Source organism: Mustela nigripes, chromosome 2 (genome assembly GCF_022355385.1).
Source record: "Mustela nigripes isolate SB6536 chromosome 2, MUSNIG.SB6536, whole genome shotgun sequence".
Lineage (NCBI taxonomy): Eukaryota > Metazoa > Chordata > Mammalia > Carnivora > Mustelidae > Mustela > Mustela nigripes.
In genome coordinates this window covers 19,769,371-19,783,644 of record NC_081558.1, presented here as the reverse complement: position 1 = coordinate 19,783,644, position 14,274 = coordinate 19,769,371, and the positions used below count along the sequence as shown (strand labels likewise).

The 14,274-nt window shown below is 57.3% G+C and overlaps 1 protein-coding gene across 4 annotated transcripts in view; it reads left to right on the top strand.

Annotated features, from left to right (window-relative positions):
• CACNA2D2 (calcium voltage-gated channel auxiliary subunit alpha2delta 2) overlaps positions 1–14,274 on the top strand; it is a 139,476-nt gene that overhangs the window by 61,284 nt on the left and 63,918 nt on the right. For all 4 annotated transcript variants that reach the window (XM_059389801.1, XM_059389802.1, XM_059389804.1 and 1 more), the window contains exon 3: positions 8,712–8,828. In XM_059389801.1, coding sequence (XP_059245784.1) covers positions 8,712–8,828 — 117 coding nt within the window. The remainder of the gene's footprint in view (positions 1–8,711; positions 8,829–14,274) is intronic.

The following is a 14,274-nucleotide window of genomic DNA, read 5'->3' as shown; positions in this document are numbered from 1 at the left end:
TCTGCTGACTGGAGCTTAGAGGCCCAGTGTTATGGACTCCTCCACCCCCAGCCTAGTCTCCAGCCCATATCTCCAGCCGACAGAGCCTTGGTTTCTTCAGTTGTAAAATGGGGACGATCACCATACCTGCTTTTGAGGAGCGTTCCGACTCCATGGGTGAAGCACTGAGCCCTGGCTCACCACCTGGAGGGGAGGGCCTGTCACCCCCTTCCTGTCTCTCTGTAGCTGAGAGGCTGAGGCATCCTGGGGGAAGGAAGGTGGGGCCCACCCCGTGGGGAGACAGGGAGAAAGCCGAGCCAGGGTGGGTGGCAAGGGGGCCCAGACGCTGGCACAAACAACCTGTTTCCCATAAACACAGGCGCCCACACCAGCCACACGAGTTGGGAAGCGCGGGTGTGTTTACTCGCACTCCCCCGTGCCGGCTGGTGTGCTGGGCACAGCTTCCCTCCCAGCTGCCTCAACAGCCGGTGGCTCCCAGCTCAGGGCTGGCAGCCAGCAGGGGCTCTGGATCTGCCTGCAGTTGCATTCACCTCGGGCTCCCGTCCCCTGCTCCTGAGGCTCTCCGGGACCAAATTTGGGGGACAGGGACCCTGAGATTCTCCTCTGGTATCCACGTGGCTGGGCCATGACATGCTCCCCTGCTCTGCAGGAGCACGTGAGTACACAAAGGCCTGGGGGCCAGAACTGTCAGCGACCCACACCTTGTGTTTGGGCAACAGGTGTCCCTCTAGAAAGGTCCAGGCACCCTCCATTCCCACAACCTGGCTGCTTTCCACTGGGGTGTGGACAGCACCCAGACACCTGGGCACACCCAGAACTAATAGGTGCCCAGTGCAGGGGGGTGGGGTTGCAGGGGCCCTGGTGCCCCGTAGGCCCTAGGATGCTGGGGCTCCAGGTTTCCGCTTCTCGGCTCTGGGAGCACCTTGTCTGAGCTGGGCGGTGGCAGCCGTGGGAGGATCGTGCATCACCTCTGTGAGGTCGGGGCAGATTCTTGTCTGGGAGGGAGTTGCCATGGCCCTGCATCACCCTTTTGAGATACACAGGTGCCCAGTGCTGACACAGGCAGTCAGGGACACTAGAGTATGCCCTCCCAGCCCCATGGACTTGACCTCCTGGCACTGTCACCTCTATGATAGCGAGACAAGCCCCTACCCTATCAGATTCCTTTCTCACCTCCCACCCACCCCAGACAATTTGCTTGGCCACCAAGGGAGCCAGAACCTAGGGAAGAAAGTCACAGACTATAAGCTTCACATAGGTGCACAGGTGTGGGAAAGCTGCTGTCTAATGACAGCAGCCTGGAGACCAGCAGCTGCACATGACCATGAGTGAATTCCTGCTCAGCACCCTTGACATCAAACTGCGCTTGCATGCTTCCTGTGACGGGGAGCTCCCTCTCTATCCAGGCAATGTTCCCAAGGCTTGGGAGTCTGGAGTGTGGGAAAGTTCCTCCAGTTTCCCCTAAGCTGGAAAATGCCCCGTCATCACGGGTGCCATCAGGAACCTCAGACCTGGGCCCTCGGGAACACTGGAGAAAGGATTTGTGCTTGGAGCTGGGTGGAGCTATGCCCTCCCCCCACCCCAGGACTGCTCTCACCTGAAATACACAGGCCTTAACATGCAGAGGTCTTGCTCCAAGTCAAGTCTGGAATAATGGATGGATAATCAGGATTATTGTGGTTTTAAAGTCGGCTTAGAAATTCACATCTGTTTCAGAGGCTGAAGATGGGCCACACCCAGGAATGGGCCCTGCACGCGTTCCATCTTGGAGGCTCAGGCCTTGCCCTGTGGCGAGCAGTCGACCTCACAGAGGTGGGGGTCTGCGTGGGGAGGCAAGTGCAGGGAAGGCCTCGCAGACTGGCTCTAGCTCAACTGGGAGGATTGGGTTTATTGTTTTGTGTTGGGTTTTGTGTCTTTTGAAAAACAAGAGACTGAGCCTTTTTATGACATGGATTTTACAACGTAACGAGGCAGCGTAATTTCCCATTCTCAGCAGCAAGTGCACTTTTTACACTAATTGCATAATTAGACATAATGTACTAATTGCGGTAATGGATGACAGTCAACTAAACTTTAACTTTAAAAACAGGGAGGCGTTGCTGGGGGTGGCGGCGGGGCTTTGTGCCCCTGTGAGTTTTTCTAAGGGAAATTTGCCAGCGAGAGCTTCTAGCAGCTGCCTCTGGGGGGCTGAGGGGCCACTGAGCCACCAGAACCTTCTCACCTGATGGTCTAGGCCACACTCCCCCTCCCCTGAGACTCCTGGGCGGCTACCTCCCTTTCTGCTCAGAATCTGACTGCCAGACTCCCTTTTGCCCTCCACACACCCCTGTACTCCTGCTGCTAAGGGGCCCACTGACTTCCCTTCCTCCCAGCCTCTACACCTGCCACTCCTCCTGCCCAGCCCCCTTATCCCCCCACCAGCCCCAAGTCCAGCAGACTCCCAACCAGCCTTTCAGCCTCTCCCCTGTAAGGCCTTCCTAATCTTTTCCCAGACGCCCCCCATCACAAGGAGGGCAGCCCCATCCCCGGGGTCTCCTGCCTGCCTCTCCCTGCCACTACCCCTCTGCTGTTGTTAGATGACTGGGTGAGTCCCAGGAGGGCGGGGACAAGATCTGGTCCATTTCTGCTGCCCCAGGCTTAAGAGGGCCGCAGAGCCTGTGGCGTGGATGTGGCGTGCGGAAATGTGAGGATGTGGGGCCAGGGCTGGGGAGGAAGTGGAGCAATTAAGGGGCCACCGATCTGGGGGGCCACATCCTGACCTGCTCCTGGAAGCCAGGCCAGGAGCCCTCCTCCCCGCCTCCACACCGCCTTCGTGTTCTCCACTGGAGCCCACACAGGGCCGCATTGGCGTGGCCTGCGTGGTGTCTGTGACTTCCCGTAAACGGGGATTCATTCCAGGAAATACCTGTTCAATAGGAATGTTAATCATGTGGCAGCCGGTACCACAATGTCCTGACCCTGCTTGTGACATGACACCATAGATGGCTAATTGGGGAGCTCCCCCCCACCTCAGGACAGTGGCAGGGTGGCATGGCCACATGAGAGCTGCCGTGACAGTTGGGGAACGTCAGCAGCTGGGGGACATGTCAGCGTGTGGCCCACGACCCCTGCCCATGCACTGACTGTGTCCTATGAGGGGCCCTTGCTGTGCTCTAGGGTGACGGAGGGGGCTACTCCCCGGCCCCCCGGGGAGCTGTTGGTCACACACAGAGACCAGGACCTGGCGTGTTGCCAGAGCAGCTGGGTCGGGGTTTTTGTGCACCTACTGGGGGACAGTTCCCCTTGTCCATCAGGAGCTGGGCTGTGGAGCTCAGGAAAAGCCCAGGAGTCGCAGCCTGTCCTGCATCTATCCCGAGTGCTCTCAGGGGGAGGGGACCACAGGGCGCCCGGCTACTCCCTCGATCCTATGGTCTTCAGGGGTGATTAGCAGCTATGTCAATACCCTCGATTTCCCCCACAAAGCCAGGGTAAGGAGTAATCCTGTCTGTACCCTGCCCAGGAACCTAGTGGTGGGAGGGGGCAAGGGTGCTGGGGCAGTCAGCTAGCTGAACACTGAGCTCTGCCTGAGCGTTTGAGGAGACAGCCAGAAGCCGGGCCCAGCCTGTGTCAAATCTTTCTCGTTCCATTTTCTTTCTGATTTAATTTTCCAGAGATTAGGGCCCGTTCACCTTCGCTGCGGAGAGGAGGCTCACGCGCGCCTGTTTTTACTCCTAGGGTTGGGTGGTTGGTTAGTTGATCAGGCTGATTTTGCTGGTCCGCCCCTCCGCCCCTCCAGAATGGATCTCCTGCCTCCCATAGTCCTCAGGTCTTCTGTGTGACCCCAACCCGCCCCCCAGGGCCCCTGCTGATGCCCTGTGCTCCCTTCACCTTCAAGTATGGGACGAAGTGCGGAAAACCAGACTGCACAGAGTGGGACCCGAAGCAAGGGCTTTGGGGCAGACAGATTCAATTTGAATCTGAGCTCTCCTGTAGAACTTAAGCTCTCTGGCCTTCAGTGGCCTGTCCACTAAATGGGCATGATCAGAAGAGTCCCTCTTCAGATTGTCCAGGATCAGCGAGGTCAAGTATGAAAACATCTGCCCCAGGGTGGCCAGAGCCAACACACCATCCTCCCTCTTCCAACTTTGCCCTGCTCTGCTTCTCCTCACCTTCCTTTCCCTCCCCTTTCTGCACACCTTACTTCTCTCCATGGGCAGGTTGGGTGCTGGCTCAGGGTTAGGCCCCGCCGCCACCGCCAGCTTTCTAGGGCCCGTGGTCTCCTGTGGTGGCTGTCTCTGTTCCCAGGTATCTCAGAACTCAACCCCACTCCCAGTCAGGACGCTTGGGAGCTGTGGGGACGAGGCTGGCTCCATCCGCCCCCGTGTGGATCCCTGTGCTGCCCGTCCAAGGTCGCCATTCTTCCACGTGCCTTCTGGGTTCACCTCCTCTCTTTAGTACAACTACCCAGGGATGCAGGGGGCTGGGCAGAGGTTCTGGGGCCTCCACAAGCCCTGGACATCCCTAGGCCGAAAGGCTAGCCAGAAATACTGCTTGACTAAAGAATCAGTAGAACTGAGAGAAGGCTGGGGTTGAGGCCAGCAACAGGGGTGGGGGGAAGGGGGGCACTGGGGGGGCGGCAGGGAGGGAGGTGACGATGAGGGCAGGGATGGGGGGGACGGGTCTCCATAACTGATGGGGGGAGGTGCCCTCAAGGGGAGGAGGCCATTGGTATCTGGCACAAGGGAGGGGAGCCAGGGACCCCTAGGAACAAGGGGCTGCAAGCTGCTTCCTGAATTATTGTCCCTTGGGGTCTCAGCTCCCCCATTCTCCCTGTTCTACGTGCTCACCTGGCTCCAGCCAGCTTGTCTGTTCGTCCACTGCCCTGGCCCACCACTACTCTGTGGGATGGAGCCCTGCCGCCCCTCCCCCATCACAGCTGGTGTCAAACCGCAACCTGTAGGCCAGATGCTTCTACGGAGGTGGGGGCCCCGGAAGCCATGCTGCCGTGGGAGCTGTTGGGTTTTTCCAGTTAGCTCGCCGGGCCAAGGACACCAGCGGGCATGCAGTCCTGCTGCGGTGGCCGAGGCCCTGTTCCCGGTGCATGCCGGCCTGTCTGTCACATCCGAGCTGGGACCAGGGACCAGGGCTAGAGTCTGGGTTCTAGAGGCATCAGCTCTGGCCATGCTGTCTGCCCTGGGCTCTCCCAGGCTTCCTGTGGGGCCTCCAGGGAGAAAGCACCTCCTCAGAGAGCATCAGTGGAGAAATGACCTATCTCCCGGCGCTGGGCCATCTGCTGAGCTTGATCCCTCGGGTCTCATTGGGACATGGGGCTCAGCTCATGGCCCACCCCAGGGGACAGGGGCAATTGGAACAAGTCCAGGGGAATGTTACGAGGGGGGGGGGCAGTTGGGGTGGAAGGAACGAGGGCTGTTTTGTTTCAGAGGCGAATCGAAGGGATTGGGGAACAGGGTTGGCTGGTAGCTTGACCGGCTCCTGAAGCTCTAGGATTTAGCTCTCATCTCCCCAGAAACGCCTCCTAGCCCATTTTACCACCTTTGCTCTAGGAAGGGTTTAGAAAGGCAGGGAAGGATGGAAGGGAAGGGAAGCACGGACAACATGAGCAAAAGTGTGGTAGTGGGCATCAGGATGGGTTGGGGACCCAGAAGCCTGCAGGGGCATGCCAGGTCAATGGCGGGAGAGGCCTCAAATGCTGGCACCAGGGCCAAGCAGAGGGCGATCCTAGAGGGCTCCTGGGACAGGGAAAAAGTGTGGCAGATAGAGCCCCAGGCTCCAAGAGGTAGCATAGCTGCAGGCAGGCATACAAGAGTCAGGCCAGGTCTAGCTAGTCCCAGAGCTCTGCTCTTGAACATGGAATTGGGCATATGCATTTTCCAAGGGTCCATTACACACAGGCCCTGAACTTGGGGAAAGTTGGAAGAGAGCTGGCCTTGGCTATACTGTTATCAGTGGCATCCCTGTGTCTAGGCCCCTCTGTTGTCACTTCCAGGGCTCAGGCTGAGGTGTTGGAGACAAGGACAGGGTGGTTGGAGAGGGGCTGCCCAGGGAGGCCTGGGAGGAGGGTGAGGCTGGAGGTGGGCCAACCCCAGGAGACAGAAGTTGTCTGCCCAGGAGTGGAAGCCAATGGCTTTAGGTCCTTAGTGTGCAGATCCAGCAGGGCGAGTGGAGGCAGGGAGGAACGCGATTCCTTCTGCAGAATTCTGGTGATCTCCAACAATAGCAATAGCAACAATAGCATAGGATCCTTGCAGTCCTCCATCAGCCTGCAAAGCAGGGACTGCTGGTCTCTCATTTAATAAATCAGACACTGAGCTTCAGAGATGAGGTGACTCCTGGCAGGGTGCCTGCTTTCAAGCCCTGATGCTGCCTTTCAGAGCCCTGGGGTATGACCCTGATACCTGGAGACCCACTCCCTCTGGGGCCCCAGAGCCCTGGCCCAGGCACCATGCCAATTTGCAGGGGCACCCTGGACCCAGTGGGGAGGAACTCCTGGGCCCCCGGAGGAGAGCTGTCAGAAGGCTGCTCTGATCAGGGGCTGCCACGGCTGTGGACAGCCCTGTTTGGGACACCCGGGAATGACCTTGACAGGGGAATCAAGTGTGGGAAACTTCATCCCCTGCCCTGAGAAGCCAGGCAGCTGCTCCCCCTGCTGGTGCAAGTGGGCCAAGAGAGCACTTGGCAGAGGCTTCCACCAGTGTGGCTGAGATAGGGCCTCCACACGTTCCCTGTCCCCCGAGCGGCAGCTTGGGAAAGGGTATATTTTTTAAAGTCCTGAAATCTGACGGGGCGCAGTAGGTTAAGCGATCGACTCTTGGTTTTGGCTCGGGTTGTGATCTCGGGCCCTGATCTCAGGGTCGTGAGATCATGTCCCGTGCAGGGCTCTGCACACAGTGTGTGGCATCATCTTGACATTCTTTTTCCCTCTGTCCCTCCCACTCATGCTCTGTAAATCAATCAGTCAATCAGTCAATCTTTCAAGTCCTAAAACCTGGGAAGGAGAAGTCTGGGAGGATGAAGGACCTGGCTTTGCCACTTGGGGTCAAATGGCCTTGACCTGTCCTTTCTTGTTTCTGAGTCTCAGTTTCCCCCAGCAGAGGGCATTGGTCTCCAGTCTCCTCCCCACATTTCTCAGTGACACCCCCGCCCCCCTCCAAGGCTCAGGCCCCTCCTTGATCACTGCCTCCCATCTGGGGGCTTCTGCCTTAAGGCATGACCCAGGGAGCCCAGGGAGCAGCCTGGCCCTGGTGCCCACGTCGGGTCCCCTTCCTCCCTGCCCTGAGTCCAGGCCTCACGCCTCGCCCTCTAATCGCCACTGCTCTGTGGGAAGGAGCAAATTCACCACAAATTATTTTGTTCTAAGAGAAGGACAAAAAGAAAAGAGAAGCTGGGAGGGATGGGGGGCGGCAGGAGGAGGAGACTGCCTAAGCCGGCTTTGTGTGGTACTTTAACCCTTGGACTGCTGGGCACTGGCTGGGTGGCAGGGCTGGGCTTGGGCACGCCTCGTCCCCCACCTCCCCCACCCATCCGCTGCCGGAGGCCTTATCTCCTCCACGTCTTGCTGTCACTCTCCCGACCTTATCTCGCCTGCCTGTCTGTCTCTCATCGGCTGCCTCTCCCACCTCCTTATCTCCCCCTCATCACCTCTTCTCTCCGTCTCTCTGCGTCCCTCCGCACACAGCCCGATGGCACAGCCCAGTGGCGGCCGTTCGGTGGTGGCATGTGGCCTCAGTGAAGGAGTCAGCTCAGGGAACAGACCTCCTGGGGTCATCTGGACGGACACGGGCAGGGGTATACGATGCGCACACCCACACACGTGCACACAACCAAGACCCTAGCCTGGAACAAAGAGACCCACTGAGTTCACTTCCTGGACTCCCGCAGAAGCCCTAGGCGGCATCTAGAGGCCCTACCCCACCCCACCCCCAACACCCAGGCCCGTGCATGCAGATGGGTGTGTATTGAGCCATAACACACACACTCACACATGCAGAAGCAAACTGTCATCTTTACACCCCAATGTGCACATGTGCACAGACCCAGTCCCCAAGGAGGAGAGAAGGGCCGATTTGTTTTCCCCACAGGTTTTTACCCCTTGTCTCCGCTCTCATATTCTGTGCCCTGAATAACAGAGGAGCCCCTGGGGGTGCCCAGGGTTCCTCTACAATTCTGTAAGTGCCCGGGGGGCAGCACCAGCAAAAAACAGTATGGATGCCTGAGTCCTTGGGGAGCAGTGGCTAGGTGTTTCTGATGCATGTGTGGGTGTGTAGGTGTGTATAGTGAGTGTGGCAGTGTCTTCGTGTCAGCTGGCATGTGGTATGCAATGCGTGCCTATTGGTTCCTTCTCCCCCCACGCACACACCCTGCCTCCTCTCCAACCCACCCTTCCGCCTCTGCTCCTCTCAGCTCCGAACTCACCAGAGGGGTGTTGCTTCTGCCTCCTGGGGGAGGAATCCCAAGTCCAGAGAAGGCAGTGACAACCTTGTCCAACCAACCACAATCAGGGCTAGCTGTGGAATCTGCGACGGGAGCCTTCCTTCAAATTCAGGAGGGCCATGGGCCCAGCCCGCAGGCATCCATGCTCTCTAAGTGGCCAGGGCCAGAGTTGGGGTGGGGCCAAGGGCTGGACCATACTGGGCAGAGAGGACATGCGGGGTGCTGTGGCATGGGAATGGGGGACTGCCCTAGCCTCACCTCTGACTCCTGCTTCCTTCTAGATCTACAAGGACAACCGGAATCTGTTTGAGGTGCAGGAGAATGAGCCCCAGAAGCTGGTGGAAAAGGTGGCAGGAGACATCGAGAGCCTGCTGGACAGGAAGGTGCAGGCGCTGAAGGTAGGTGCTGGTGTGGGGTTGAGGGTGGGTCAAAGGGAGGGGCCCTGCGTGGCCCAGGCAATGTCCTGGCCCTTGGAATTCAGGCTGGGTCGTCACAGGCAGGGCAGTGCCTGCCTGGATGTGGGCAGCTAGGGCAGGAGCAGATGGTTTTATCAGGAAGAGTCTCCATAAAGATGATCTGGGGTCTTGGGGGACTTATGTGGGCATGAAGATGGGACCCAGGCAGTCTTAGAGTCCTCTGATTCCTCTGCTCTGAGTGTGCCCTGGGGAAGCACCTGCTGGTAGCTGGGAGGGTGGGCTGCAGCTGTGGTGGGAGGGAGTGTGGAGTGGCCCTGAATAGCCCACGGCAAATGCTGGAGCCCTGTGATGCTAGGGGTTGAAGCCCCTGCTCTGCCCATGACCTTGAATGTTTCTCTGCCTCCCTCTGAGTCCAGTCTCCCTGTCTAATCTTGGAGAGGTTGTGCCTATCAGCTCGAGGGTACTGCCATTCCGTGAGTTGGCAAACCCTTCTAGGCTGTGTGAACGAGTTGTATGAAGCCAGCAGACCCCCCCCCACCCCCGGCCTTGGCTTCCACCCACCCCTGGGTGGGAGGACTTCTGGAGCTCCAAGGTTGCCCTGGGGGGCTTGTGCAGTAAGTGAGGGAGAGTGCCCAAGCTGCCCCCACCATCAGAGGCACAGCGCCACTGCCCTAGCCCCAGCCTGTGCCAAAAGGAGGAGCACAATCAAAAGGAAAGGAGTAGTGATACACATGACGCGGATGAACTTGAAAACATTCCACTAAGTGAAAGAAGCTAGCCACAAAAGACCACCTATTGTGTGATCCCATTTGTGTGAAATGTCCAGAATAGGCAAATCCATGGAAATGGAAAGTACATTAGTGGTTGCCTAGGGCTGGAAGGGAGGCGGGAAGGAAAGGGGGATAGGGAGTGTCTGTTAATGGGTAAAAGGTTCCTTTTGGGGGTGATGAACATATGCTAAAATTAGACTGTGGTGATGGTGGCACAACTCTGTGCTAAAAAAACGAAACAAAACACTGAATTATATCCATTATGTGGGTAAATTTTGTAGTATGTGAATTGTGTCTCAGTAAAACTAGTTACAAAAAAGGTTGAGGAAGTCCACCCAAGCCCCAGGAGAGAACCTAGGACCCCTTTCCCCAGGAGCTGGGCCCCGCTGTCCCCTGAGGCCCCCTGCCTGCCCATCCTATGTGACCTGAAATCATAGAACAGCGAGAGGCTGGCATTCTGGGACCAGAGGCCCAGAGGAAGTGGACCTCGATGGCTTCCTACCCAGTGTGGATCCAGACCACTTGGAGCTGGGCTCAGCCCAGCCCAGCCTGACTTTCGGGTTCAGGATTTCCTGATCACAGGTTGGGAGACCGTTGGAGAAAGGAACTGCCATGGGGTGGAAGTGAAGCCCAGCCTTTAGCTGAGACAGCAGTCCCTTGGAGTGGGGCGGGAGAGAGGGGTGGCCCAAGAGTGTCTCCCCTGATTGTGAGAAACACCTTGCAGCCCATCCACTCAGCACATCATCTCCACTCCTTGCTTTTCCTAGGCCTGGTCCTGTCCTCTCCTGTCTCTCCTCTCTTTGCCTCTCTCTGTCGCATTCATTCCAGACTCCTCATTCGCCTGCTACTTCCTTGCTTGGCTCTAGTTTACAAAGTGCAGGCCCCCAGCCCTGAACTTGAGTTGAAATCGTCTGATAAATTCAGGAAAAGGCATCCTTTGGGCCTTCAGGCCTGCTGCCCACCCCAGCTTTAGGACAGACGCCTCACTCATGGAGCCCAGAGCCCAGCCCCCTGCCCATCCTCTCCGGGCACTACAGCACTGGGGTCCCTTCCCAAGCTCCTCCCCCAACTCCTAGACAAACAGTCAACCCTGACAGCCTGGCAGGGAGGGAGAACTCAAGGCCTGGGTTCTGATCCCAACCCTCTACTTATACCCCACATGCTGTACCCCACCCCATGAGGCAGGGCAGATCGCTCTCTCCTTCCCCCCCGCATCTGCAGCCTAGCCCATGGCCTGGTCCACCGTTAGTGCCAAATGCAACCTACTCTCAACAGACAAATGATGGAATAGGGCCTTCACTGATGGGGTACTCACCGTGTGTATGTCTGACACAGGCCACTCTCACGGCAGCCCTTACCTGCCCAGCATCCTGCTGGCCACGAGCTCCCCCGTCCTGCAGTGCTCCTGGCTCTTGGCCCACAGGATGGTTCTGTCCATATCCCCAGAGGAAGCAAAGGACAACCATCCTTCCCCTGCCTTGGTCCTAATTGTTCAGGATGAGCTTTGGTCTTAATTATGTTTTAAATTTGCTTTTAATCAAGTTCTGGCCCCTCTCTCCTCCTTTCCCACATTTGTTTGCAGCCTGAGTGCTTATGGAGGCAGGGCTGTGGGGGGCTGGACCCCTCACCCCCCACTGCATTGTTCCTCTCTCCCTGGACCCCATCCAGTAATCCAATTTAAAGCCTCTTGCTCTGGTCTGGAATTTTAATTCGGGGCTTGCAAAGAGGAATCTGAGCAACACTGGGCGGAAGTTCACGGTCTCATCTAATCAGGGACAATCAGATGTCTGTTGCGAGTTTCTCCAAGCTGCACAAGGTGATTCATGGGGCCGAGAGTCAGGCAGGAGCAGGCCAGGTCAGGGGCCTTGCAGCACAGGCAACCAGCACTCTCGAGTTCAGGAAACCCGCTGGGCCTCAGCTTTGGACACACAGAGGGGAGCTGTCTTGTGACTTATACTGCCCAGGGAGAAGGGTCCTCTGAGCCAGGGCCCACTTTCTAAGGGTCCTGAGTCCCAGGAGTGGGGGAGGGGAGGTGCCTGAGTTCTTACAGCACAGTGGAGGCAGAGATGGACTCAAACCAGGACTCTGCTATACTCCCTGCTGGGGCCTTGACACACAGCCCCTCTCTCAGAAAGGTCATTTCTTCCTGGTTGTATTTCTTCCTCCACGAGTCCTCCAGTTCACTCACGGCCCACTGCATACCAGGCGGTTCTGGGGGGACAGAGGGAGGACAGGCCCTGTGCCTGCCCTCGTTGAGCACTTGGTCTAGTCCTGTCCCAGGCCTTAGTATACTCCTCTGTGAATTAGGGATGTGAAACCATCCCTGCCCGGTACTTCTGGGCTCACAGAAGTACATGGTTCTGGTTTATAAAGGCCACAAAGAAAAGCCAGTGTCCACAGAGCTTGGGCCATCCTCAGCACCGTCCCTGGCATCTCTGCTCTATGGCTTAGAGGAGAGGCTGCAGAAGGAGATGCAGCCTTTTTTTTTTTTTTTAAGATTTTATTTATTTACTTGACAGAGAGAGAGAGAGATCACAAAGAGGCAGAGAAGCAGGCAGAGAGGGGGGGAAGCTCAGGCTCCCCTCTGAGCAGAGAGCCCGATACGGGACTTGATCCCAGGACCTTGGGATCACTACTGAGCCAAAGGCAGAGGGTTAACCTGCTAAGCCACCCAGGCACCCCGAAACACAGCCTTGATAAGGTGAAGAGTGACGTCAGTGCAGGGGCCTCCAGCCTCCTCTCCGGGGTGAAGATCCATGGGTATTGTGGCTTAGTTGTCTCTTAGTTGTCCCAGAGAATGGGAAGCGCAAGGCCAGTGCACCAAGGGACATGAATGTGGCTAGAAGTCTGCTCTTGGGGAGACCCTCTTACCTCCAATTTCAAACCAGCCAGAGGCCATGGAGAGGTCTGGCTTTAGAAACCCAGGATCTAGAGACCTTGGCCCTTCAGCTCTGCCCCACACTCCACCTTGGGTACGGCCCATTGTCCCCAGGGCAGAGACCTCTCCACATGCTGTGCTTTTGCACCTTTGTCTTCATGCAGCGTTTTTAAAACCTGCTTGAACACTGGAGTCGCTCGAGGAGCTTTTAAATTGTGACGCCCGGACCCTGACCCAAACCAAATACTTCAGATTCTCCAGAGATGGGCCCGGGCTTCAGTAGTTTTCAGTGCTCCTCAGATGATTCTGTGTAAGTTCAGAGGTCAGAACGTTTCCCTGAAAATGGGCAGAAATAATTCTCTCCCATGGTTATTGGCCTCTTTCTTAGGGCCTGCCAAGTGCATCGCCTAAGATAAGCCAGAACATTCCAGATCTCTCCAAATCCTCTCTACAAGCCAAGGGTATCTTATGCCCATTTTCTATTTGAGGAACTTGAGCCTCCAAGAGGTTAAGCCACTGGCCCCAGGTCTCACACCAAATTTGGGCTTTAGGTCTGGGCAGTCAGGCTTCAGACCCCACCTACTGCCCACCAGTGCCACCCTCATCTGTGCTACCACTGGTGGCCACATGGCCTTGACTGACTACAAGGGGAGGGCGGGGCTGAGGGAAGAAGGGATGGGACTCTGGCCTCCTCTGACAGGGGCTTGCTCTGAGATGACCTAGTGACCTTGGGGAGGTCCCTGCCCCCACAGGTTTTTCCTTACACAGTGGAGAGAGACCCTGAGCACCCTGCCCTGCCCAGCCCCAGGAGGCCAGGATGGATGGGACAAGGGGGCGGTACAGCTGTAGCCTTGGATCTGGGGGCTCCAGCAGGCAGTGTTCCCACCCTCCATTGCCTCTCTGGAGAGCAAGCATCATTTAAGAGTAAAATTAAAAACTCTTCCGCACACAGCCGCCCTGCTTTCGCTGCTAATGGCCACTTAACCCAGTTAAACTGATGCATTGTTGGCAGTGTGGCCAGGTCTGTTCAGGAACTGGGCTTGGGGCTGGGTGCTCAGAGGAAAGGGAGGAATGGGCCAGGGAGGGGACCAGGGAGTGCCCCAGAGCTGTGGAGAGGACCACCACCCCCTACCCCACCCTCCTCAGTTGCAGCTTTCTTTCCAAGTCTCCAGGAAAGGCGGGGTTTCTCTCTATGGGCATGACTGACATTCTGAGCAGGGTGATTCTTTGTTGTGGGGCCTGCCTTGCGTGTTTTGGGGTGCTGAGCAGTATCCTTGCCCTCTACCTACTAGATGCCAGGAGTACACCTCTCCCCCAGCTGTAACAACCAAAAATGTCTCCAAATCTCACCAGATGCCCCCTGGGGGCAAAGCCCCACCCCCAGTTGAGAATCACCGTCTAATGGGAGAGATGCAGCCATGGGGAATAGATAACCCAGAAGCAGGGGCCGTGGGGACCTCAGAGAGGTGCAGCCTGGATGGGGAATCCTTAGCAGGAGGAAGATCCTTTCAGTTTAAGAGGGTAGAAGTGAGCTTGGGGCTGCCTGGAGGAGGCAGCAAGGATTTGGCGGGGAGGCAGGGAATTCAGCGATGAGAGAGAGCTGAAGGCTGGTTCAGACCTGGATCCACTCATGTACCGATTGCTGGGGGGGTCAGATGAGCAGATCAGCCCTGAAAGGAGAAGGCCTGGAGGAGGCCTGGCCCAGAGTGGGAGCCTCAGGAACGTTCAGAGAACAGGTACCGGGACCGTGGCTCTGCTTTCTGGCTGGAGGCCAGCAGCT